This window comes from Trachemys scripta, chromosome 16 (genome assembly GCF_013100865.1).
Source record: "Trachemys scripta elegans isolate TJP31775 chromosome 16, CAS_Tse_1.0, whole genome shotgun sequence".
In the NCBI taxonomy this organism is placed as follows: domain Eukaryota; kingdom Metazoa; phylum Chordata; order Testudines; family Emydidae; genus Trachemys; species Trachemys scripta.
In genome coordinates, this window is record NC_048313.1 from 11,632,334 (window position 1) to 11,660,203 (window position 27,870).

The 27,870-nt window shown below is 47.5% G+C and overlaps 1 protein-coding gene across 1 annotated transcript; it reads right to left on the reverse strand.

Moving 5' to 3' along the window:
* Window positions 1-141: 141 nt before the first annotated feature.
* Window positions 142-27,757, reverse strand: FAM186A (family with sequence similarity 186 member A). Its single transcript, XM_034792781.1, has 8 exons — window positions 25,715-27,757; window positions 19,042-19,218; window positions 16,563-18,640; window positions 15,430-16,058; window positions 14,003-14,195; window positions 12,506-12,681; window positions 11,628-11,813; window positions 142-274 (listed from the first exon to the last, which is right to left on the reverse strand). Exons 1-8 carry the CDS (start codon window positions 25,869-25,871, stop codon window positions 232-234), a joined length of 3,639 nt encoding a protein of 1,212 aa, XP_034648672.1. The 5' UTR covers window positions 25,872-27,757; the 3' UTR covers window positions 142-231.
* Window positions 27,758-27,870: the final 113 nt, after the last annotated feature.

Sequence of the window (27,870 nt, forward strand, 5' to 3'; positions counted from 1 at the left end):
GAACAGAAATTCAGTGGAAGGATTGGAGTTCAACGGAAGTTGAGAATTCAGTGGAACTCCCTTAGGAGCCTTTGACACTCCCAGCCTCAACAGACTGGAACATAAACTGCAGTCTTACAGTAAAGGCACATGGCCATGAAATAAACACAAGAATATACTTTATTTGCTTTCTACATACATTTCTGTTGTGCATTAAACTGCATCTGGACTATCCTATATTTACATGGGTTTTTACTTGTGTCCATATGTTTTCCATCTAGGAAGGTTCTGGATTCTAAAAAAAAAAAAAGAAGACAGGCTTATTGTTACAAAATACTAATTATTTAATAGCTATGCAGAGCCCAGGCCTGCACACCTGCTGCATCTAAAGTCAATGAGATTGTATGTATATAAGAACTAGGGGCATTAGTGACTGATATCTACAAACAAAAGGACCAATCCTGCAAAGTGTTGATTGACTGCAACACGGACTGGTTTATTTGGGTGCTAAGAACACTCAACACCTTACAGAGTTAGGCCTTTAAATAGTATGGGATGGTCTAATGGTCACAGTGCAGGCCTGGACATTAGGAAATGGTGATGTCTAATCCTAGTGCTGACATCAACTCCCTTAGATACTTAGGGGTTGATTTTCAGAAATGCTGAGCACCTGCAGGTTCAGCTGGAGTTACGGGTGCTCAGCATTTCTGAAAATCAGGCTGTAACCTCTCTTGACTCTGTTTCTTCATTATTTTGATACCTTGACACTGTGGTAGGGGGTGTACTAGAAATTCATGAACAGATTCTGTGGATAAAGACAGATCTGTAAAACGGGGATAATACTTAACTGCCACACAGCGGGTGTGTGAGGATTAATAGGTTAATGTTTGCAAAGCACCTTAAAGATGAAAAGTGATAAGCCTTATTACATCTGGTGTGCACAGTAAATGAGAACATAGAACAGGATCCTGATCCCAGGCTGTAGCCATTAGGTACACAGCATCACTGAGGATATATCTACACAGCCTGTGGACTTGAGCCTCCCAGCCCAAGTCAACAGACATGGGCTAAAGGGGCTCACAATAGTGCTCTAAAAACAGCTGTGTAGTGAGTGCTTTGAAACTGTGGCTTGGGCAGGAGCTAAGGCTCTGAAGCCTAGGGCGAGTGAGTTTCAGAGCCTGAGCCACAACTTCAAAGTGCTGTTGTCTACGCAGCTTTTTTTTAGAGCGCTAGCATGAGACCCGGGCTGGGAGGCTCACTGCCATGGGCTGTAAAGACACACCTCGAATGTCACAGCAAATCAAGCTCTGAAAGGTATTTTAATCTCACAGAGCCAAATCTTACAGTTTACTGTGAACAGTCCCTTATAACATGTGCTAACTATTTATACTAAACTATCAATTCAATCTTGTATTTAGCTAGCACACTCTTAGTACCTTTCCCAGACTTGAAGAAGAGCTCTGTGTAGCTTGAGAGCTTGTCTCTTTCATCAACAGAAGTTGGTCCAATAAAAGATATTACCTCACCAACCTGACAATCTAAGGTCACACTCAGTCAGAAATCTCCTTGGTGTCCACGGGATGCCATGACAGAGCCAGACGGTAACATTTCACGTGGTCTGCATATTTTGCTATCATTTCTTGTGCTGTTTTTATTCCACTTAAATTTGCTTCTCTCTCATTCTTATGCACATGTCTTAGAGACACTGGTCAGTGAAACTTGCACTGAACTGTGCCAGCTGGAGCCCACAGCCTGTGCAGGAACCTAATCTCTTAAATGGACTTTAATTACTCAACTCACTGTAACTCAGGTCCTGCCCCCACTGAGAATTTATGATAATTGCAGGCAATATTCACAGACAGGCCAAGCACAGAAGGACAGGAGAGAGAGAGTGTGTGTGTGTAAAGTAAAAAACCTGGTCCTGAAATGCCTATTCAGCCTCCAGAGCTACAAATCTGCATCTTTCACCAACACAAAATCCACTGGATCCCAAATAGCTCCTCAGTTCCTCCCAGTTTGCCCTCCAGCTTGTGGAATCCTTTCCTGCTCTACCACTATGTGAACATCTAACAGAGAAAAACCTCAGATTTCTTGCCCTGTAAAACCCACCTAAGAAGCACCACTTCCCTCTGCCCCTCCAGCTGGATATGCAGAATGTCAGTGAGATCTGAGCATAGGAGCTAGGCATGTCTGTTTTTCTATTGTGTTTGCTTCTTGCAGCTGGTAAGATTCATTCCCAGTCCCACCAGACTGATACTCTCATTACCCTCAGAAGGTTTATCCACAGTTTTGTAGTATGAGCATCAATATTGAAATAACTAGAATCAGGGCCGGCTCCAGGCACCAGCTTCTCAAGCAGGTGCTTGGGGCGGCGGCTCCAGAGAGGGACAGCACGTCCAGGTATTCGGCAGCAATTCGGCGGACGGTCCCTCACTCCGCCTGGGAGCGAAGGACCTCCCGCCAAATTGCCGCCGCAGATCGCGATCACAGCTTTTTTTTTTTTTTTGGCTGCTTTAGGCGGCCAAAACCCTGGAGCCAGCCCTGACTAGAATGATGGATTCCAACACCAAAGAACTCTGCAGGCCCCTTCCAAGGCAGGTGACCTGGTTATCATACACTTTACTATGTGGGGAGCTTTCAGAGGAAGCCTTGAATCCATGGATACTGCCTGCTCTGCATGGACATTATAGATTCATAGATTCCAAGGCCAAAGGGACCATTTTGGTCATCTAGTCTGAACACAGGACAGAGAACTTCCCAAAAATAATTTCTACAGCATATCTCTTCGAAGAACATCTAGTCTTGATTCAAAAATTGTCAGTGATGGAGAATCCACCACAACCATTGGTAAAGTGTTCCAATGGTTAATTATTTTTGTCTGTTAAAAATGTACAGTTTATTTCCAGTCTGAATTTATCTAGCTTCAACTTCCAACCATTGGGGATCTTTTTATACATTTCTCTGATAGACTGTAGAGCCCATTATTAAATATTTGTTCCCCAGGTAGGTACTTATAGACTGTGATCAAGTCTCCTCTTAACCTTCTCTTTGTTAAGCTAAATAGATTGAGCTCCTGCAGTCTATCACTATAAAGCATGTTTTCTAATCCTTTAATAACTCTTGTGACACTTCTCTAAACCCACTCCAATTTATCAACATCCTCTTGTATTGCTGGCACCAGAACTGAACACAGTATTCCAGCAGTGGTCACACCAGTGCCATATGTAGAGGCAAAATAACCTGAGTAGTATCAGGGCCCTACCGTCAATCAAACCCTAACCCCGCCCTTGACCCCCTTAAGCCCCACCCCTCAACCCCCTTGGTCCCTCCCACCTGTCACCGGAAGTCCCACCCCGTGGGGGTATTACTTCCGGGGCGGGGGTGACCTGTCCGGAAGCAAGGTGTGTCATGTGACCCTTCTAAGAACTCCCCCCCACCCACCCTCTACCAATCAGGAGGGGTTTTGTGCTGAAAGGACCTCCCCGAGAGGAGATTTTGACCAATCAGGGTAACTTCCGGGGCGGGGGTGACCCGTCCGGAAGTGGGTCATGTGACCCCTCTAAGAACTCCCCCCACCACCCTCTACCAATCAGGAGGGGTTTTGTGCCAAAAGGACCGCCCTGAGAGGAGATTTTGACCAATCAGGGTGACTTCCAGGTTGGGGTGACCCCTCCGGAAGTGAGTCATGTGACCCCACTAAGAATTCCTCCCAAGGGCCTCCACCAATCAGAGTGCAGCACCATTACCCCATAAGTCCCAGCACCAGACAGAGGAGGCGGCCATCTCTTACCAAGGACGCGTGTTTTCAAAATCGCGGAAAGGCTGCTGAGAGGAAACATGGACTCCTTCACCACCCCCATGAGAACTTCGGACTTTGTTTTAGCCCCGAGGTTCTTTGACCATCCGCGGAGAAAGCGCTACATCAGCTACAGTTCCAAGGAGGAGGAGGGAGCGACCGAGGGGAGCCCTTTGGCCCAGCCGTTGCTGGATACGCTGGAACCCGACCCCGAAACCCTAGTGAGAAACCCCGATGAGAGTGGCGGTCTCTCTTTGTCCACCCCCTCAGAGGTGGAAGGCGATTGCGGCTCGGGGGAGTCACCGGCAGACAAGGCGAACGGAAAAGACGGCGCTGAGGTAAATGAATGATTAAGAAGCGGCGGTCGAGGAGGGGTGGGTAATGGGTTAGGAACCTGGGGGTTGCGTAAATTAAAAAACAAGCAGTGAGGGGTGCTTACACGTTTTTTTTTCTGAAAATTTCTCAACAGCTCGACGATGCCTTTCTAGAGGACTCGGACAGTGTTGCATCAAGCAGCGAAGATGAACTGGCCCCACCATGTTTTTGCTCAACGCCAATACAAGTTGTTGAAGAGGACTCTGAGGATGATGGCTATGAGGAGTTTAGGAGGCAGCTTGGCATAGAACTTTGTAAAACAGGCCGGTGGAAAACTGAGTGGAGAAGGTGTCGTCGCTGTAATTGAGCACCGATTCTACAAAGGCCCTGTAAGGGTAACAGTTATTGCTTTGGCTTATGAGGCGGTCTCCCAGCATGACATCCAACTGACTGAAAATAGAGGCCACGGGATAATTCACCAGGCCCACTTCGGCGTCCACGGTGGGTTCAGTTCCGTCTCCTTTTACAATCTTGCAACACGGATACAGCAGCGTGTTGTTTAAATCCATATAATCTATGCCATTCCCTGCTACAAAAAAGTCAATGGGGGCAGACTCCATAATGGCCGATAGAGGCAGCACCTCGATGTAGATGCTTTTCTCGATGCTGGTCTGCGTAGGGGCTATTTGAAACAAGTCTAGTTCGGATTTGGTGCACTCTTCAGACCTGCAGTGAACAAAAGCTATGTTGATTAAAATATGTCTCTTTTACCAGGCAGAGCGCATCTCCTCTTTCACCCAGGCTTCCTCTTGGACTTTTGCTTATGGCCGGCCCGGCGCGTCAAAGCCTTTCTTTTAAAGGGTTTCAGGGGACCTGTACGTTGAGTATTTCTCTTTCTCTTCCTCCTTTTAATGTACATCAGCCCCGATCCTTCCTGTGAAGCTGTATTCCCCACCTTCTCCAGAACAGCACGGGAGACATGACCTACCACATCTTTAGCTATGTTTTGAGCGGCGTTTTTTACGTGGGGTTTAATAATCTCTATTCCCCTCCTCAAAAGCGGTACGGCTTTTCGAAAGAGGCTACGAAATATTCCACCCACACCCGCCCCGTACATCATGGGGGCCTCATGATATCCAGGAAGGGCGTATCCATCCCGGGCTTTGTAATAGTTCCTGTAGATGGTGGGGTCGTCATAATTTTTTGGGATCGCCATAATAGGGTTTTGCTTTTTTAGAAACCTCGCTCTCTCCACGGCCGCAGATGCAGCTTGACGATCACCTTGCAGAAGCGAAATGAGACATGTCTGTTCTGATCTGTCTTTATTTCAATGGTGATGGTGTCGATGTGGTGTTTACTGACAGGGACGTAATGAGGTTTGTCAAAGGTGATGGTAACAAACTCATTGTTCCTTCCTCGGACAGGGACGCAGCGTAACAGGGGAACAGAAAAGTCCCCCACAAACTGGTGTTCTACAATATCCGTGTATAGATACAAGAAGTTAAAACCTCCTGTGATGTCTGCCGAGAAGGGGAATTTTTGAACGTTGCGTTTGTGGCCCAAACCCAGAATGTTAGCTAGCTCCCCGTCAGTAGAAAACACATACATAAAATCGGTAGATTTAAGTCTCACTTTTCTACCCACAGGATCGTAGTTCATGACCACCTCAGGCGGTCCAGGATGACGAGCCACATTGCTGTTCATATGCTCCAGTAATTCGGGTATGGTCGAGTAATACCCTCGTCGTAGGATGAAATTCCACGTTGTAGCTCCAAAGGTGATTTCGAAAGGGGTGTCTTCATTGATGGTATTCCAGCTGTGCGGGTATTGTATTTCCGCTAACCCCACCTCCCAGGCACCGGGAGATCCAAGGGCTTAATTAGCCGTATTGTAAAGTTTGAGATGGTGTTTTTGGGAAAAACCGCAGAGCTGGTATTGCTGGGCAAAGTAATGTAAAACCCACTGTCACTCATTTTTTCTCTCTCTCTGTCTTTGCAGAAGGAATCTTTTTTTGTTCTTGTCTAGATGTCACAGAGTTGAGAAGCTTCCACCCAGCTGTTAAACTTATCAGGCCACCCCAACCATTTCACCAGTAGCTGCTTTTTTCTCCCTTTTCCTTTCTCTGCTAGAACTTTTTCAAACCTGTAAATCCTGTCTCGTTTGGGGTTTACTTTTTGTAATTCTTCAGGGTAAAAAGATCCAGTAACTGCCTCACCCTCGTAATCTTTTAAGCGGTATACAGGTCTCTGGCCCCTGGTTAAGGCTTCATCCACTATGAATATCTCATCGGTAAACGTCTGTTCATAACCTTTTTCAAAAGAGCCTTTGGTTTTAGATAGTATCACGTGGTCACCTTTTCTAAAAGGGGCAACAACCGGTTTTATTTTAAAACCATCTCCGTAAACCGTTTTCCATACCTTCAGAGAATGTGAAGGGTTAACATCAACGGGTCTGGTACGTATAGTTCTGTGAAAGCTCTGGTTGTAACTCTTTATAAAGTCAGGTAAGACGTCAATGTAGCAAAAGGTGTTATGGGCTGTAAAATATCTCCACATCCTAGTTTTTAAAGTTCTGTTAAATCGCTCCACAACCCCTGCTTTGACTTCATTATTGGTAACAAAATGGTGAACTCCATACCGCTTTAACAATCCACTTAAAGGTTTGTTTAAAAATTCTTTCCCCTGATCGGTTTGTAATTTTTGAGGCACACGACCTTCACTGAAAATAGCTTTAAAGGCCTTGGATACCTCACCACTCGTCTTGTCTTTTAGGCCTAAGGCCCAGGCATATTTGGATAGAATGTTTATCACTGTTAAGATGTACTTAAAACCGCTGTTGTGTTTGGAGAACCGGTGCATATCCACCAAATCAGCCTGCCACTGCGCATCCACATCTGAAACAATGGTCTTGTTTCTTTTAAAACATATTTGAGCTGGTTTGTGTAAAGTGTAAGCATCCTGGTCTGAAAGCCATGCTGTTACCTGTCTTCTGTTTAAAGTTTTACTATGCTTTCTGGCCGCTTGAAAAAGAGGGTTGACCTCGCCGAAGCTCCCAACTTCCCCGGGGGCGTAATATATTTTTCTTAACAGAGCCGTCTGTGTAGACATGACTGTTACTGGTACCGTCTTTTACTACCACGAGTATGAAAGGGACACATTCATATTGACACATTTAAATAAGTTTTATTAATCGCCTAGTTTAACATGACCTTTTACAGTCACCTGTAAAAATGGATGCCATGACCCCTACCATAAGGGAGTCTCAGATGGTTCATTCTTCCATTTTGTCCTTTTCGGCTTGAGATCTGTGTCTCAGACATGAGCAAAAACAGCTGATGCACGATATGTTTACTCCCACAGGGCTTCCAAAGTGTAAGTTCTTAAAGGCCTCTAAAAAGGCATCGTCGACCTGTTGAGAGATTTTCAGAAAAGAAACCGTATAAGCACCCCCACTGCTTGTTTTTTTTTAATTTACACCATCCCCAGTTCCTACCCCATTACCCACCCCTCCTCGACCGCCGCTGCTTAATCATTCATTTTACCTGAGCTCCGTCTTTTCCGTTTGCTTTATCCGCCAGTGCCTCCTCCGAGCCGCGATCGCCTTCCACCTCTGAGGGGGTGGACAAAGAGAGGCCGTCATGCTCATCGGGCTGCCTCACAAGGGTTTCGGGGTCGGGTTCCGACGTATCCATCAACGGCTGGGTCAAAGGGTCCTCCTCGGAACCGTTACTGATGTAGCGCTTTCTCCACACAAGTCCAAAGGTGGTCGGGCCTAAAACAAAGTCTGACATTCTCACGGGGTTGGTTAAGGAGTCCATGTTCCCTCTCAGCAGCCTTTCCGCGATTTCGAAAACACGTTACCTTGGTAAGAGATGGCCGCCTCCTCTGTCTGGCGCTGGGACTTATGGGGCTGCATTCTGATTGGCGGAGGCCCTTGGGAGGAGTTCTTAGTGGGGTCACATGACTCACTTCCGGAAGGGTCACCCCAACCTGGAAGTCACCCTGATTAGTCAAAATCTCCTCTCGGGGCGGTCCTTTCGGGACGAAACCCCTTGGTAGAGGGTGGGGGGGAGTTCTTAGAGGGGTCACATGACACACCTTGCTTCCGGTCAGGTGGCACCTTGACCCCGGAAGTAATACCCCCATGGGGTGGGACTTCCGGTGACAGGTGGGAGGGACCAAGGGGTCAAGTGGCGGGGCTTAAGGTGTCAAGGGGAGGGGTTAGGGTTTGATTGACGGTAGGGCCCTTATACTACTAACCTGTTTACTGCCACTTGAGGGTCCCCTGGTTATGCACCCAATGAGCACATTAGCTCTTTTGACCACAGTGTCGCACTAGAAGCTCATGTTCAGCTGATTATCTCCACTACGAACCCCAAATCTTTTTCAGAGTCACTGCTTCTCAGGATAGAGTCCTTCATCCTGTAAGTATGGCCTACATTTTTTGTTCCTACATGTATACATTTACATTGGATTCTTCGACCATGGGATGGCGTTCCAGGAAGGAGTGCTAGGCAAAGACGGGCTCCACCTAATGAAGAGAGGTGGGTAGTGATCAACGGCTCCATGTCTAGTTGGCAGCCGGTTTCAAGCGGAGTGCCCCAAGGGTCGGTCCTGGGGCCAGTTTTGTTTAATATCTTTATTAATGATCTGGAGGATGGTGTGGACTGCACTCTCAGCAAGTTTGCAGATGACACTAAACTAGGAGGCGTGGTAGATACACTAGAGGGTAGGGATCGGATACAGAGGGACCTAGTCAAATTAGAGGATTGGGCAAAAAAAACCTTCTGAGGTTCAACAAGGACAAGTGCAGAGTCCTGCACTTAGGACGGAAGAATCCCATGCACTGCTACAGACTAGGGACCGAATGGCTAGGTAGCAGTTCTGCAGAAAAGGACCTAGGGGTCACAGTGGATGAGAAGCTGGATATGAGTCAACAGTGTGCTCTTGTTGCCAAGAAGGCTAACGGCATTTTGGGCTGTATAAGTGGGGGCATTGCCAGCAGATCGAGGAACGTGATCGTTCCCCTTTATTCGACATTGGTGAGGCCTCATCTGGAATACTGTGTCCAGTTTTGGGCCCCACACTACAAGAAGGATGTGGAAAAATTGGAAAGAGTCCAGTGGAGGGCAACAAAAATGATTAGGGGTCTGGAGCACATGACTTATGAGGAGAAGCTGAGGGAACTGGGATTGTTTAGTCTCCAGAAGAGAAGAATGAGGGGGGATTTGATAGCAGCCTTCAACTACCTGAAGGGGGGTTCCAAAAAGGATGGAGCTCGGCTGTTCTCAGTGGTGGCAGATGACAGAACAAGGAACAATGGTCTCAAGTTGCAGTGGGGGAGGTCCAGGTTGGATATTAGGAAACACTATTTCACTAGGAGGGTGGTGAAGCACTGGAATGGGTTACCTAGGGAGGTGGTGGAGTCTCCTCCCTTGGAGGTTTTTAAGGCCCGGCTTGACAAAGCCCTGGCTGGGATGATTTAGTTGAGACTTGGTCCTGCTTTGAGCAGGGGGTTGGACTAGATGACCTCTTGAGGTCCCTTCCAACCCTGATATTCTATGATTCTATGATTTAGCGATATTAAAAGGCATATTGTTTGCTTGAGCCCAGCTTGATCACTCTATATCAGTGACCTGTCCCCTTCATTATTTACCACTCCCCCAATTTGATGTCATCTGCAAACTTTATCAGTGATGATTTAATGTTTTCTTTCAGGTTATTGATACAAATGTTAAATGGAGTAGGGCCAAGAAGATCTTGGCACTTTTCACAAGAGTCAGGGTTTCCCAAACATTTCCCAAGCCCCACACCTGATGCTGTACAGCCTGACTGCTGCCCTCCACCCCAAAGGTGACTGGATTCTATAGGTACTGTGGCCGTACGGTTTGTAAACAATGTTTGGATAAAAGGCACTCGGTGAATGTTGGAGAAGGTGAGCCCAGTTCTGCTGTTTTCTTCCAGAGATACTTTCCACTCAACTCCCTTGCATCCTTGAATCATCAGATCAGTTTAAATGAGTAAATGTAATGAGATTCCATGCATGTGTGTGTAGCAATTAAACAAGGTTAAAGGTTGGGGATACAAATTCAATGCAGGCAGTGTCATTCTGAACACAAGGATGCTTTAAGCTTTGTGTGACTAAACAGTGACACCTACAGGCCACTCATGAAGGGAGACAGGAAGGGAGATTAACTCAACTCTCTAGCCCAGACAAAGGTAGCAGCAATGTGACCACAAATCATGAGAGATAATGGTCACGTTTTCACCCCATATCATCTGCTGCTTTGGCCCTGGATTCAACGAGCATCTCTACTTCTCTGTGAGCGGGGAAAGTTTTTTTTTATCATATTCCTACCTAGCCTTAGGGGTTTGCCCTGTGGTCTTTGGCTTGCTATGGGGAGGGGCAGAATTGCCATGGTAGCCAAAGTGACATTGATCAGGACAGAAGGAGGCAGAGAGGCTAGGTTGGCTGTAGAGGAGACAGTTCTGAAGCTCAAAGCCCCACAACTCTCTGGATTTGCATGAGCATAGCTGGTCATTTTAATCCATGCAAACTTTTTAGATCTTGAGGGTCATGGGGAACAAATGGCTTGCCTTTCTCAGCTAAAAAAATGTGGCAATTCATCACATTTTGGGGTGCTCCTCCCCCATTCACAGGAATGAGTCTTGTCCCCTGCTCAGGTAGCTTTGAGCACAACCAGCAGGAGCCAGGACCAGCAGCATGTGAACCTGCAGCAACAGGCTGTGCAGAAGTTCTAAGAAGTTCCTGGAAGAAGGAAACATCAGCACTCTGCCAAAGCTTTTGGCAGGGGGGAGAAACACACACACCGAGCTGGCAGGGCACAGCAACATCTGGCTGTGGGGGAACACAAGCAGTGTGGTGTGGACGAGAGGTGGATACAGAGGCCATGTGGTGGGGAGCTAGCTGGGCTGTTATTAATATGTAATGCTAAGGTAATTTTGTTAGCTCAGTGTGCACCCATTACTCCTGGTTACTCTGATAGGTGTATCCATGTGCAAGTATCAAGGGAACTCTTACATCTCTAATGTTGTGTCTGAAAATAATATTTTGGCCTTCTTCTTGGCTTCCACTCATAGCACATTTGCATCTTGCCTCCCTCCTCTCCCCCAAAGGCCCTCTCTCACCTTCCTTTGCCTATCCCCTGCTCAAATGCAGCTCTTTCTGCAGCATAAAACCAAGGAGACCGAGTGGCTTCAGTCAAAAAAGAAATCCCATTCAGCATGCAGAGAGGTGTAGGAAGGTCTAATGGTTAGAGCACCTGGATGGGCATCACAAGAGCTGGGTTCTATTTCAGGCTCTGATACTGACTTGCTTTTCCCTCTGTGCCTCATTTTCCCCATCTGTAAAATGGGAATACAGATGTTTCCCTAACTCACCCGGAAGTTTAACTCATTAATATTTGCAAAGCTTGGTGAGGTCTTTGGAAAGAGGGAATTAGAGATTGACACAGTCATATTATTATAACATGGTTCGTCCTGCAGACTGAAGTAAATTAAAATGTAAGGCTGCTTACCGTGTCTGTAGAGACTTAAGGGGTTTGCTCCTAACTGAGCTCACGTCCAGTTCCAGAAATCTAGGGATATCTGGGAAACCAGCCTGGGACCAGAGCAGGGACACATGGGGTTTTGGAACGATAGGAAAACTGTGAGAGATGACATCGGTCCTCCATACTGACTCTATCTGGTCACAAACCTGCTCACTGCAGGAGCACAAAAACACAGTCATTTGGAAGCAATAAAAACTACTCAGCTACAAACCTATTAACACAGTAATGTGATGGGCCAAGCCAACGGGCTCCTGACTCAACCCAGAACGTACAAACAAGTGCTAAAGCTAAGCATTTAAACCCATATTTAAGCACCGACATAAGTGGCCCAGTGTTCTGAGCACTTCAGTGGGAGATGGAAGTGAGAAGTGCCTCTCCGGATTAGACTCCAAAGGGAGTTTGCTTGAGTCAATGACAGGACTTGGCTCAGTAGCAATTGAGGGTGCTCAGCAGGATTGGGCTTCAACTGGTGGTTGACTGCCCTGGAGACTGAAGTCCTCTGCGTAGCCACAGAGCAAGTACAGAGAGGAAGGGAAAAGCTGAAACAGCCAAGATGGGAACACAGGGTATGTCTTACTCTGGCTGGAGGTCTTGAAAGAGGGAAGACAGTGAAAAGGGGGAGAGGCCAAGTGGAATGCTGGGGCTCTTGGAGTTTGATTCTGGTAGAAGTTGAGCACCCTCAAAAGTCAGTGAGAGTTGTAGGTGCTCAGCCTCTTAGAGGAAGCAACCAGCACCTTACAGGATCACCATAAGGAGGACCTGAGCATCAGACCACAATTTGGGGCTGTAGCAAGGCAGGGTGTGTTAATAAGGGCTGCGTGGAACATTTTCAGACCCCCATATACCTGACTCCAGCTGGATACATAAAGTCTCTGACTTTCTTCACACTTGCCAGGGGGCTTGGATAGCCAGGGGATTTGGATCTGGCATGGGCTGAGGACGGGAACTCCTTAATTTCATCCACTGCTTTGATCACGAGTGGGGATGGGCTGTTGAGGTGGAGTTCAGAGCTCAGGCGGAGCTAATGAAACAACAAAGAAAAGGAGCTGTCCTCCTGCTGCCAGTGCTTCCCCTCTCCCTTCTCTCGCTCACATTCAGAAATAACCTGACTGAAATCAAAAGGGGCTACAGGGATAAAACTGGGTTAGGGGAGAGGAGAATCAGGTCCAATTAATCTGTACACTGGTAATAATAATAAATAATAATAATAATATCTAAATCCTCTGCCAGTAGGAGTTTGTCTGAGTAAGAGCATAAGGATTGGAGTTCGTAATCATTAGTAAAAGAATAGTAGAGATATTATAGTAATTATAGGCAAGTACCAAAGAGACAGTCCCTGCCCCAGAGAGCTCACAATCTAGCTATTAGGATGCAACAGGTGGACACAGCAGACAAATGGGGTGGGGAGCAGATTTGATGGGACGAGGGAACAATAAAACAAAGGTTAGCATAAAATAAAAGCAGAAGCCTTAGTTCGCCACTTGCCAAACCAATGCCAGGTGACAGTGATATTTAGGCATCATGACAGAGGTAGGTTTTATGGAGGGATTTAAAAGAGGAGAAGGTGGCACTTTAATTTTTTTTACAGGGATTTATTAATTATTTCTAATCCCAGAAAGCTGCCAAGCACCCACAACTCCTGTTGGCTTTTCTGGAGGCTACAGGCAGTTAGCATGCTACTCAGTATCAGGCATAGTAACATTTTGCCTTTCTCCAGCTCCTTTCAATTGAAGGCAAAGTATTTATCTGGCCTCCATTACCATAGTACCTGAGCACCTAATAATCTTTAATGTATTCGTCCTCTGAGCACCCCTGTAGGATAGTTATTATCCTGTTTGCAAATGGGTATCTGAGGCACAGCGATGCTAAGTGACTTGCCCAAGGTCACCCAGGAAGTCTGTGGCTGAGCAGGGACTTGAACCAAGTCTGAAACTGGTACCCTAATCTCCGGACCAGCCCTCTCCTTTGCAACCACAATTGATCCTCAACACCTTTCCCACTCCCTGGAAGACTAGGATTCAAGAATAGATGGGAAATATCAGTAAAGGTGACATCCACTCTTGTGCAGACAGTCAGAGCAAGGCTGATGCATTGCTTAAGTCCCACTTATGCCCTTTGGGCCTTTGGCATAGGCCTTGTGCTGGCATTTCTGCACAGGGGAAATTTCACCCTAGCCCCTTAAACACTGTTTTTCTGTCTTGTTATCCCATTGGATATTTCTAATTTTAGAAACAAAAGTGACCAATAAAAACCAAGGGCCACACTCTTCTCTTGGTTATGCCAGTCATGTCAGCAGGATCATCTGTGGGACCCAAGAAGAGAACTTCGCCCCGAAAGCTCACCTGGGCAAACAAGGAAATCATCTTGCCAAGGCAGTGTCGACGTGCCTGCTCTGCTGTTTTCTGTTTGGCCACCCAGCACTGTAGCACCTTTTTCCGGTAAGCATCCACCCTCTCCACATATGTATACAAGTTCCGGACCTCAGCACCATCATTTACAGCTCTGGCAGCTTCCAATCTGGACATTAAGGTTTGTCTTGGAATAGAAAGAAAAGGAATTAAATTATGAGAAATGTTTCTTCTCCACAATAGAACCTATTTACATAGTTTGATGTGTGTTGTGTTAGCAGGGGAGTGGGGAAGGATATGCAAACTGAGGGGTGCTTTGGATGTAAGGTTCTGTCTAGCCATACATCCAGCCATCTCAGTTTTTCTAATGCCCTATTATCTTAATTTCTAGATGTTGAAGTACCTCGTTTGCATCTCTTTTAATTAGAGATGGTCCAGACCACAATCCTGTATCCAAGACTTTTGACCTTTGGGATGTTTGAAATCCAAACCCAAGGGCTGTGGCTTGAGTTCATCACTACCTTTTTTCCAAAATTCACGGTTTGGGGTGGGATGAATGGTTCTGGCTTTGACCCATCTGTAATTTTGAGGCCAGGTTTTTCTGTCAGATCTGTACAAAGGATCTCAGCCCTGATATTTCGGAGAATGGAAACCCCACTCAGATCACTAGGTGATGAGACCATATGTAGTTTCCTTTGTGCTGCTTTGAGCCTTTATCTTCCAACCCTCCAAAAAAATAAATAAATAAAGTTGATAAGCTAATTTGATTGATTTTGGGACAAATCACAAGAAGCACCAGCCACCCAGAACTGCCATAGAAGTAAAGGAAATGGTCTGTCTACTGCTGAGCTAGGGCCAAATCCCGAGAGATGCTGAGCACACTTTGCACAATCCTGTTCTGACTGAGATCAGTGAGAGTTTGACCACTGAGCTCAATAGAAGCAGACTTTAATGAGTGCTACACATGCTCAGCACCAGTCAGGATCTGATCCACTGGACCCCATCCTGGCTGCCCTGAGGAACTGCCGAACAAAGAGGCTGCAAAGCAGCTGTCCTTTGGAGAATACCCTGGTGCAAGACGTTATTTGAGCCCTTTCACAAAAGCCCCAGGTGGAGGGATATTCCAGGGTGTGTTTGTGTGTGTGGCATGTCATGGAAGGGAGGGGGCATGAACTAGGTGAGTCTGCACCTTACTTATTCCCCAGCTGCCACAAGGCCTGTGGTCTGAGTAAGGCCTTAGTAAGGACCTCAGGATTTGTCCCATTGGCTTCAATAGGAATTTTGCCTGTGTAAAGACTGAGCAAAGTCTTGCTCTCATTGAACTCAATGGACAGGCTCACATTGGCTTTGATGGCAGCAGAACAGGTCCTTAGCAAGGATTTGGCCCCACATGGATAACAGTAGACTGCATATGTTGGTACCTGACATGCTGGAGGTGGCAGAAGGAGATGTATTTGTGGAAGAGGAGAGCCAGCCTCTCAACATCAGTGTGCAGGGTCTCAGTGATAACCTCCTTCGCCTGCATGTGCAGGTGTGGGGGTAGTCTGCACTTTTGGGTCGCCTGCCCCAGCAGCACCAAGTTCTCCCTCTGAGCCTCCACATCCACCCAGTACCGCTTCTCTGACATGCTGGAGGGCACCAAACTCTTCCCTTTGGTCTTCTGAGCCAGCGTCGGGAGCCAGCTAGTCTCCTCAGTAGACTGAGCTTGAGAGTGCAGGGATACTTTGCTCTGAGTGGGAACCATTTGCTGGGTAGAAGGCTTGAAATATTCATACAGTAGCACCTCTTCCTTTGCAATGTCTCTCCTTGGCCTGAGTGGGATCTGTTTCGTCAAGTGTTCCAGGGTCCCAGGCTCTCTGCTCCGGGGAACTGTTTTAGGCCTTGGGATCAGGTACTGCTCCTGCTGCATCTGTTTTTGCAGCAGCTCTTGCTGTTCATGCAACTGCTGTAGCTGCTCCTGCCACTGCTGCTGCCATAGCCTCTCCTGCTCCTGCTGCTTCACCTCCTGCTGCTGCCACTGCCTCAGATGAAGGTCATGTTCCTCCTGCTCCTGCTGCCACAACTGACGCTGCTTCTCATGCTCCTCCACCTGCTGCTGCCAGTGCTTCTCCTGCTCCTGCTGCTTCACCTCTTGCTGCTGCCACTGCCTCAGCTGAAGGTCATGTTCTTCCTGCTCCTGCTGCCACACCTGCAGCTGCTCCTCATGCTCCTCCACCTGCTGCTGCCAGTGCCTTGCCTGCTGCTCATGCTCTTGCTCCTCCTGCTGCCATAATTTCAGATGCTCCTCCTGCTGCTCCCGCTGCTGCTGCTGCTCCCTCTCATGCTGCTGCCACAGCCTCTGATGCTCCTCCTCCTGCTGCCGCCACAGCCTCTGCACCTCCTCCTGCTTTTCCTGCTGCTGCCGCCACAGCCTCTGCTGCTCCTCCTGCTTTTCCTGCTGCTGCCGCCACAGCCTCTGCTGCTCCTCCTGCTTTTCCTGCTGCTCTTCCTGCCACTGCTGATAGAGCCTCTGCTGCCGCTCCAGCTGCTGCTGCCTCAGTCTCTGCTCCTCTGCTTGTTCCTCCAGCTGCTTCTTCCACTGCGTTTGCTCCTCTTCCTGCCCTTCCTGCAGTGGCTCCTGCTGTGGCTGCAGCTCCTCAAACTGATGCGCTTCCTGCTGCTCCACCTCTACCTTCTCCTTTACCCCTTGCAGCTGCTGCTGGAGCTGCTCCTCAGGCTGTGGTGACGGCCATTGCATCTGATACTGCTGCTCCTTCTGTATCTCCTTAAACCATTCCTCTTCCTTCTCCTGCCATTGCTCCTGCTGTTGTCGCTGCCATTGCTGCTGCCACTGCTTGGGAAATTGAAAATGTGCTGAGATATTAGGTTCCTTCAACAGGGCTGCAGGGAGTCCCCATTGTGAGATCCCAGGAACTTTGGACTCCAAAAAGGAACTGTCAGGGTCACTCAACTGGATGGAGGGACCAGGAACTTCTTTCCCTGGAATGAACATTCCAGGAAGAGCCTCCAAGGGTGGCTTTGCCTCCTCCTCACGATCTTCAGTCAGCTCCAGGCTCCTTGGAAGCTTCTGCTCCTCTAAGCTGCTGGAATATTTTATCTTCATTTTTGAGAAGAATTCTTCCAGTTTCCTCTCCAAGGCCATGTAGAGCCTTTGGGCTTCTGGGTCCTTGGGCAGCATCCTCTCTGCTTGTCTCTTCCCAGGAGAGGGACATTTCCATAGCTTCTCCGTCTTCTGCTCCAGATAAGCCAGGATAGCTGAATTAAACCCATACAGTGCAGTGGATGGGTCCAGCATGCTTCTGCTGATAGGGCTCTGAGATATTTTTGTATGTGTCTCCTCAGTGTCCAGGCTTTCCTTCCTCCTCCTCTGCTTTCCTTTCTTAGAGACCCCTTGGCATGGGAGCTCTGTTGGGGATGGGAGACTTTCAATTTCTTCTTCACTGTCAGCCTTGAGCTCATGATCATCTGGCAGGATCTCATGCCACTCACCAGTGACATCTTCAACAACTTCCTGGGTTCCACCCAGGAGGTTCACATCCCATTTGTCAGCAGCCTCTGTTTGCTCACTGTCCAGAGGTTGTTCATGCCATCTTCCAGCCAGGTCTCCTGAAGTCTCTTCTTGTTTTTCCACTGGGATGACTGCATCCCATTTGACAACAGTGTCTTGAGTTCTCTCTACTGGGGCTTTCTGTGCCTTCTGTTTGTCACTGGTGTCTTCACCTCTCTCTGTCGAGACTTTCAGTGCTGGCTTTTTATCTAGAAGCTTTGCATCCTGTTTGTCACTGGTGCCTTCACCTCTCTCTATTGAGGCTTTCAGTGCTGGCTTTTTATCTAGAAGCTTTGTATCCTGTTTGTCACTGGTGCCTTCACCTCTCTCTACCAAGACTTTCTGTAATGGCTTTTTATCTAGAAGCTTTGCATCCTGTTTGTCACCGGTGTCTTCTGTTCTCTCTACCAATGGTCTCTGAAGCAGCTTTTTATCTGGTACCTTTGCCTCCCTTTTCCCACTGGGGGATTTAGCAAGGGCTGCCTGGGATTTTTCAGCTGACAGCTTCGCATCCTTTTCCCTACTCAGATGTTTATCATCTTCATGGGATTTCCTTTCATAAGAAGCCCTGACCCCAAATTTCATGTCTCTTAAAGACGGTTCTGTCTTTACTGCTGCTTTTTCCTTCACCTTGTGCAGTTCTTTTTGCATTGCCTCATTTGCTATGAAAAGCATCTTGTATTTGTGTTCAGTGCTTTGGACTTGAGCCTCCAAAGATGCCTTTTTCTCATTAAGCACCAGTACTTCCTTTTGAAGGTTCACATACTGAACTTCCTGCTTCCTGGACTCCTGGGATGCTAAGGTATCATACTTTGCTTGCAGGCCACGGGACTGTTTGGTTAGCAGAGTGAAGGCTTTGGTGAGATTGGCCACCATTGTCACTATATATTTAACAACAACAACTTCTGCTTTGTTGAACAGTGTTGACCCTACAAATTCCTGTAACATAGTAAGGAGCTCAGAAGTCCTGGAGAAAGTTACAGATTCATCTTCTAGCATTTGTTCAGGGCTCAAGGGCTGGGCTTCCTGAGGTTTCTGTGCAACTTTTTCTCGCCATGCTCTCCACATGCCAGTTTTGGGAACAACTGGGAAAGTTAGACACACAAAGAAAAAGAATTAGGGTATATAATGAAATGAAGGATGGTCCTATGGTTAAGGTTCTGGGACAAAACTCAGAAGATCTGGGTCCAATGTATGGCTCTGCCTCAAACTCTCTGTGCGACATTAGGCTAGATTCTTCACTGCTCAGTCCCCCATATTTAAAATGGGGATAATAATCCTTTCTGTATCTAGCCTGTCTACTTAGTTTGCCTCTGACTGGGAAAACACTTCGGGGTGCTCTCAATAAAGCATATTGAAATGCCTCATGCTTGAAGGTCACTTTTGAAAATCTGGCTGCATATGCATCAAACCTTTGTTCCTCCAAATTAATCAGAAATATTATTTTTTCCCTCTTTTCTTATTCCAAAATATTTGAAACACATACTTGATTTCCCCCTCTTTTTCCTTCTGTGTTCCACAAGAGGTGTGCAGAGATCGATTAGCTGCATTATACACCCTTCTGTATAATCAAGGGAAGTCAGCAGCTTGGTCTCCATATCACTGACCCACTGGACAGTGGGGGTGTCTCCTACTTGTTCTTTGCCTTCTGACAACATTTCACCTTGAAAAGAGCCAAAGCAAAAAGGGGAATGAAGCTCACATTAATTACCTTCCAGCAGAAAATCAAACCCTTATTAAATGACACAAAAGATCTCAGCCTGATGGTTAGCAATTTATATGTGACATGTCTACAGCTAGGTGTGAGATGGAGTCTTAGGGCGTTCAGTAAGGGCCTCTGAGAGGGCTAAGGAGGTGGGCAAGTGGGTGTCTCCCCTTGTTGGTGAGAAGGAAGTGGGGATAATGTTTGGGGACAGTGTGTGTGACAGCTATTAAAAACTAATATAACACATCTTAGATCCTTCAGTGGAGACCATGAGGGCAAATCACCTGATTCCTGGTATTCTAAAGGTTAGATTCAAGATGGTCCTGTAAATCAGACTCCCCCACTATATACCTGCAGGGTTTGAGCAGAGATGGGTGTGACAATTGGAGTCCAGACACCCCATGGGGAGAACAAGAAGTTTAACCCCCCAAAATAAGCATTTAAATCAACTGACTGTATACTGTCACTGTACTATAAAAATATACCAAGTAAGGTTTTGATAAAACTTGTAATGTTCTGAATTTGATGGTCATTATGAGATATGTATATAGACCATGATTATTAATATACGTATGTGTATACACAGAAAATTGTAAATTGGAACTGTGGGGCAACTTTAGCATGGCCTCAAAACAGGGCGATGAAGCAATCAGGCAGGGATAGGCTACCTCCCAAGCCAGTTGCTTACATTATACCAGTTTCAAGTACCTATCCGTTGTTCAGCCCAGGAAAGGATAATGGTAGACCATTAAACTTAATGGAAAGATATTGAGACAACTGGGAATTTCCCTAGTCTGAATAACCAGGAATCACCATAATCTGAGGCCTGGTCTACACTAGGAGGTTATGTCGAATTTAGCAGTGTTAATTCGAATTAACCCTGCACCCGTCCACACAACGAAGCTATTTATTTCGACACAGACATCTCTTTATATCGATTTCTGTACTCCTCCCTGACGAGGGGAGTAGCGCTAAATTCGACATACCCATGTCGAATTAGGGTAGGTGTGGATGGAATTTGACGCTAATAGCTCCGGAAGCTATCCCACCTCTGGACAGCAGTCCGAGCTCGGATGCTCTGACTAGCCACCAGCCACACAGGAAAAGACCCGGGAAAATTTGAATTCCTTTTCCTGTCTGGCCAGTTTGAATCTCATTTCCTGTTTGGACATCGTGGCGAGCTCAGCAGCACTGGCAACGATGCAGAGCTCTCCAGCAGAGGTGACCATGCAATCGCAGAATAGAAAGAGGGCCCCAGCATGGACTGATCGGGAAGTCTTGGATCTGATCGCTGTGTGGGGCGATGAGTCCATGCTTTCGGAACTGCGATCGAAAAAACGGAATGCGAAGATCTACGAGAAGATTTCAAAAGCCATGACGGAGAGAGGATACAGCCGGGATGCAATGCAGTACCGCGTGAAAATCAAGGAGCTGAGACAAGGTTACCAGAAGACCAAAGCGTCAAACGTACGCTCCAGATCCCAGCCCCAGACATGCCGTTTCTACGAGGCACTGCATTTCATTCTAGGTGCGGCCGCCACCACTACCCCACCACTGTCCGTGGACTCTGACGATGGGGTATTGTCGATGGCCGCTTCCTCGGAGATGTTCGCAGATGGGGAAGATGAGGAAGGAGATGAGGAGGACGAGGCAGTCGACAGCGCTTTCAACGCTCATTTCCCCGACAGCCAGGATCTCTTCATCACCCTCACGGAGATCCCCTACCAACCCTTCCAAGGCGGTAACCCAGACTGTGAATCAGGGGAAGGATCAGTAGGTAAGTGTTTTAAACATTTATTTTGAACAGAATAGAAATGGTATCTTAACAATGGATTTTTCATGATTAGTTTGCCCTAGGCGCTTTAGTTTTTAGTCCTTGCCAGTGCAGCTACTGGAAAATTCTGTCAATATGTCCGGGGATAGAGCAGAAATCCTCCTGGGACATCTCCACAAAGCTCTCCTGGAGGTATTGTGAAAGCCTTTGCATCAGGTTCCTGGGGAGAGCGGCCTTATTGCACCCTCCATGGTAGGAAACTTTTCCGCGCCAGGCTAGCAGCAAGTACTCCAGGATCATTGCCTCGCAATGCATGGTGGCATACGGCCCTGGTGTTTGCTGGCATTCATGCAGCATGCGGTCTTTCTCTGTCTCCGAAATCCTCATCAGAGTGATATCACTCATGGTGACCTGCTTTGAATTAGGGGAATGTTAGTATTGGGATTGATTGCCTGTTCCTTTACATATCTGTAACCGGCGGTTTACAGCCACGCGGTGGAGGCGGGACAGGGGCAGCATGCAGGGATCTTTCTCGGAGACAGCCGCGAGGGGGGTGGGACAGGGGCAGAGTTCATGCTATCCGGATCGCCGGCAGCAGGAACTGGCCAACGCTCGGAGCATTGCTTGGAACGTGAAAGGAGGGCACTGCTATAAATTAATCTTTAAGCAGCCAAAAGTCTACGGCTTACCATGTCTGCCTGCTAGCCGAATTCCGTTGTCCGGCCCCGCTTGTGTGATCTGTACAGCAAGACCCCAGGCACTGAATGCGAAGGCCGAAAATTCGACCTTGTACTGAGTGCGCATGTGATAGGTACTGTGCATGGTCTTGTTCACAGAGAAAGACTATTAATTGTTTGCAAAACTGTATCTTTGTGAGGAATTCACTCCCTTTTTCCCATCCCTCAGCTGCGAGTGTCTCCCGAGCTACCCCGGCATCCCGCTCCCAGAGGCTGGCGCAGATCAGGCGACGAAAGAAAAGGACACGGGACGAGATGTTCTCAGAACTTATGGGCTGCTCCCGAGCCGAGGCGGCACAGCAGACCCAGTGGAGGGAGAACATGTCGCAATAGCAGTGATCACACAGCGAACGGGAGGACAGGTGGTGGCAGGAAGACCAGCAGGCGACTTAACCGCTGCTTGGACTAATGAGGGAGCAAACGGACACGCTCCGGCGCCTTGTAGATGTTCTGCAGGACCAGACGCAGGAGGACAGAGCCCCACTGCATTCTATCTCTAACCGCCCTCCCCCGCCACAAAGTCCCATCCCCGCCTCCCCCAAAGTCCCAAGAAGGAGGGGCGGCAGGGACCGTGAAAACAGTCACTCCACCCCTGCAGACTGCTCAAGTAGCAGAAGGCTCTCATTCCCAAAGATCTGATAAGTCCTTTCCTTCACTCCAAAAGCACCTCACCCAAGCCCCCGTCCCAGTGTCATCCCCTAACTGTGTATTTGTTAATAAAAAATACGTTTCTGTTAATTACTGTTTCCGTCATGTTCTTTTAGAGGAGACTGTGTTTGAAGGGGGGGAAGGGGGTTGGTAATTGGAGAGGACAGTCACCTTTACCAGGGTACAGACACAGGGGCAGGTTCGGCAGAAGGTCACACACACATTGCAGTCACTAGGCACCCTGGTCAGTCTGGGAGGTGGTTTTCATGTTCTGTGTGGGGGGGGGCTATGTGAGTTTGTGGCGGGGGAGGGCGGTTACAGATCTTATGCAGCGGTCCTTAGCCTGGATGACAGAGCCATGCAACAGGGGATCTGTAACCGCCTTCCCCCGCCACAAAGTCACATAGCCTCCACACACAGAGTCCCGAAAAGGAGGGGTGGCAGGCTCCGTTGAAACAACCAGTCCACCACTGCGGACCGCTCTAGGAGCAGGAGCCTGTCATTCCTCGAGTTTAGAAGCGTCCTTTCCATCACTACACCCGCTCCCCACCAGTCTGCGTCCCAGTTTCAACACTTTACCACGAAATCCTTAATAAAGAAAACGGTGTTAATGAACAAAGTTTCATTTATTTTATTTTTAAAGGTGTGTTGGAAGGGGGGGAAGAGGGTTGGTAACTGGAGAGGATAGTCAACATTAACTGGGTAAAGAAACGGGGGCAGGTTCAGCTTCTGTTTAGACAAACTTAATAGTCACAGGTTACCCTGCTCACTCTGGAACCTAGCTTTCAAAGCTTCCCGGATGCACAGCGCGTCCCGCTGGGCTCTTCTAATCACCCGGCTGTCTGGCTGGGCGTAATCAGCAGCCAGGCGATTTGCCTCAACCTCCTACCCCGCCATAAACGTCTCCCCCTTGCTCTCACAGAGATTGTGGAGCATACAGCAAGCTGCAATAACAATGGGGATATTGGTTTCGCTGAGATCAGAGCGAGTCAGTAAGCTTCTCCATCTCCCCTTCAGACGTCTAAAAGCACACTCCACCACCATTCTGCACTTGCTCAGCCAGTAGTTGAAGAGTTCTTTTTCACTGTCCAGGGCGCCTGTATAGGGCTTCATGAGCCAGGGCATTAGCGGGTAGGCTGGGTCCCCGAGGATCACTATAGGCATCTCCACATCCCCAGTAGTTATTCTGTGGTCCGGGAAGTAAATACCTTCCTGCAGCTGTCTAAACAGACCAGAGTTCCTGAAAACACGAGCGTCATGAACCTTGCCCAGCCATCCGACGTTGATGTTGATAAAACGTCCCCTATGGTCCACCAGTGCTTGCAGTACCATTGAAAAGTATCCCTTTCGGTTAATGTACTGGCTGGCCTGGTGGTCCGGTCCCAGGATAGGGATGTGAGTTCCATCTATAGCCCCACCGCAGTTTGGGAATCCCACCGCAGTGAAGCCATCTATGATCACCTGCATGTTTCCCAGGGTCACTACCTTTGAGAGCAGTAGATCAACAATTGCGTTGGCTACTTGCATCACAGCAATCCCCACGGTAGATTTGCCCACTCCAAAGTGATTCGCCTCTGACCGATAGCTGTCCGGCGTTGCAAGCTTCCAGAGGGCTATGGCCACTCGCTTCTGGACAGTCAGGGCTGCTCGCATCCGGATGTCCTTGCACCTCAGGGCAGGGGACAGCAACTCACGAAGTTCCAGGAAAGTTCCCTTGCGCATCCTAAAGTTTCGCAGCCACTGTGATTCATCCCAGACCTGCAGCACTATGCGGTCCCACCAGTCCGTGCTTTTTATCCAGGCCCAGAATCGCCGTTCCACAGCATCAACATGACCCATTGCCACCATGATGTTCATGGCACGGGGTCCCGTGCTTTGTGAGAGGTCTGTGCCCCTCTCAGACTTAATGTCCTCACCGCGCTGCCGTAGCCTCCTTGCCCGATTTGTCAGCATCTGCCTCTGAAAAAGGTGGATGATAAGGTGCGAGATGTTGACAACGGCCATAACTGCAGCGATGATCGCAGCGGGCTCCATGCTCGCAGGGCTGTGGCGTCCGCGCTGTCAATCACCAGAAAAGTGTGTGAACTGATTGCCCGCCGGCGCTTTCACAGAGGGAGGGCGGGAGTGAGGGCTGAATGACGACAGTTACCCAAAACCACCCTCGACACATTTTTTGCTCCAGCAGGCATTGAGGGCTCGACCCAGAATTCCAATGGGCAGCGGGGACTGTGGGAACTGTGGGATAGCTGCCCACAGTACACCGCTTCCAATGTCGACGCTTGCCCCGTTAGTGTGGACTCACAAAGTCGAATTACTGTCCTTAGTGTGGATACACACGTTCGACTTTGTAATATCGGTTCCACAAATTCGCTTTAAGTAAAATCGAACTACTCTCGTAGTGTAGACATACTCTGAGAGGGGGAAAAAAAAAGGATCAATATATATATATATTTTTGAAAGGAGCCTTGAAGCTGAAGTTTTCATCCAGAAACTGAGGGACCGCCTCTAAGTGAGAAGTTGTCTGTGAAACACTGGATCCCCCAACAGTTAGGAGGCATGCTGGGAAACTGTTTAAAGGCAATAGGTAACTTGTATTAGAAAAAAGATTTTAACTAATATAGAAGACATCTGAAGCTGTGTCTTTATGTTTATTTACTGTGTAACTTGTATATGTTTGCTCTCTCTTACTATTTCATCTTTGAATCTGTGGTTTTTCTATTAAATAAACAATGTGTTTGTTTTTACCCAAGCAGTTCTCGGGTGTGCAAACTGTGAGGAGTGTGTGTGGCAAGGTGAGATGATAATTGGGAGTCTAGTTTCATGCCTTTGGGGGTCATGAACTAGAGGGGAAAAATTAGACTGTCTGGGGAAAGGATGGATTTGGGGAAACACAGGCCTGTAAGAACTGTTGGTGTTACTCTGGAAGGAGGAGGCCAGAGAAAGCCAGGGTAAGACCTTGTGCTTGTGAGCACGCTACTGGTGTCTGGGATCTGAGCCATAGCAGCACAGCATTAAATCACCCCAAGGTTATAACGGAAGGTGGTGACCGAACCCCTTACCAGCCTGGGTGATCACCCAAACATCACAATGGGATCAAACTATGAAGTTGGAATCCAGCTCAAAACTTCCCCAAAGTTCAGAGGCTTTTGGATCCAGGTTTTTGACTGACCCCATGATAGAGATATAGGGGCCAGATGGAGAGCATGGTTCCAGACATCCTAAAGTTTAGGGCTATGGCTCTAGAGCTGCCTGTACCCTGGAGCATCCCAGAGGCCATCTGTCTCCATTAACTTACCCCATTCTTTTAACGATTCCAGAACGAACTTTAAATCTTTCCCTTGAGCTGTGCTGGCTTTGAGCAAGATGGCTACTTTGTCCAGTAGAAGTGCCCTCCGTTTCCTCTCAGCCCAAGTGCCAGAGAGGAAGAACTGTTCTTCTATCTTTGGGTCCATCACTTCGTCCCCTTTGAAGCGGTCACATACCCGGTTCACATTGTCCAGAATTACAAACAGTTGCTTAAAAACCTCCTAAAGAGACAGGATGGGGCCTTAATAATACTGTTTCTAGAACACCCTGCATGCAGGGAGCTCAAGCCCAGGTAAGTAAATCCACTGGACTGGGACTCAGGAGAGCTAGGTTTCATTCTGCCACAGACTCCTTGTGTGACCTTGGGCAAGTCACTTAAATTTCTATGTGAGATAATACTTCCTTTCTCCCACCTTTTGTTTGACTTCTCTATTCAGACTGTAAACTTCGAGGCAGGAGCTGCCTCTCATTATGTGCTGCCTAGTACAATGAGGCTCTGATCTCAGTTAGGAGATCTGGGTGCTATAGTAACATATAACAGGGGATGAGCTAGGAATAGAACCTAGCTAGGGTGGGTCTCAGCACTGCAAATGGGAGTGCTTAACACTTCTCAGGATCATGTCCCTTTATTTCAAAGTGCCAAATATCAGGAAGCAAATATTCTGCTCCTCAAATGGCTAATAAAACCAACTGGCAGTGGACATGAGCTGTTCACTAAAAATGGAAACAACTCAAGATCCCTAATGGTAATGGGAATAAAATCTGAGACCTCCACCTATCTCTGATGCCTCTCCTACAAAGGGATAGTCTCCCTTGCATCCTACTCATAAGAGGCATTCAGCAGCCCCAAAGATCAGGTGCTCAGTGTCAACATGTACCTTCCTGGCTCTGTTGAGCTGGGCAGCATCAATTTTCTCCAATATGTTCTTCACTGAGGGGGGGATTTCAGTGAGAGGACTGATAGTGAGTTCCAATTTAGAAGTTGCAGCTTCAGGCTCAGGTTCTGAGTTTGTTTCAGATTCATATGAGCTTCCTGATGATGATGATGATGAAGATGATGATTCCTGCACTACCATGTTTAGGACCTGGTAGTTTTCCTGCACTAAGAATAAACTTCTGACAATTTCAAACTGAATCACAGGGTAAGCCTGTTTAGTTTCCTCGTTCTAGAGGTGTAGTTGGAGGTCCAGTTACTCTGGCTGTTAGCAGAGGGGCAAATGGACATGTCACCAAGAGATGAGAATATTCTATTTGTCTGGGTGATGTCATAATAACCTTTCCTCTGGTTCTATCCTGATATCATCAGGCACAGTGAATGGAATGTACATAGATAAGACACCTACCAAACAGGATTTACTAATGAAATAACCCCTAGGGAGATTTCAACAGGAGCGCTTAACAAGAAGGTTCTAGAACAGTTATATCCTAGAACAGTTATATCCCAGTCAGCTTTCTGGTAGAAGGTGACATTGCTGGCTGTACTACAAAAGTTCAGAGCTGCAGTTGTCCAATAATCTTTCTATCATTTATGTACTGCAAGCACAAGTAGTCCTCAGCAGGACACATGTGAGTGTTTGCAGGGACAAGAGTCTAGTGGTGCTGGACATTTTAAAAATAGAATTGCTTGTCAGAGTAATTTCAAATGAAGCCATTCCTGGAGAGGAGCTGCAGGGATTCCCTAACATAACTGGTGCTCAAGCTTTTAATGCTTTGTAAGGCTATTTAAGAAAAAGCTTTTCATGGACTCACTTCCCCACTAACCCCCAATTTCTTACCTTTTGGCTATAAAATATTTCAGTCTGCAGAGCACCAGAAAAGGTGACCACAGGTGGCCCGTGGACCATACTTTGATTATCAGTGCAATATTGTGGCTGGAAATCATTGTTCTTGGATCCTTCTTGTACTCTTTGGAGATTTTTCTTTATTTAGCAGAACTCACTGCCCTGCCAAGCTGGCAAATTGAAATGTTGTATGCAGTGTTGTTGTAGCTATGATGGTCCCAGGATATTAGGGAGACATGATGGGTGATGTAATATCTTTTATTGGACCAACTTTTCTTGGTGAGAGAGACACGCTTTTGTGCTTACACAGAGCTCTTCACACCTGAAGAAGAGCTCTGCGTAAGCTTGAAAGCTTGTATCTCTC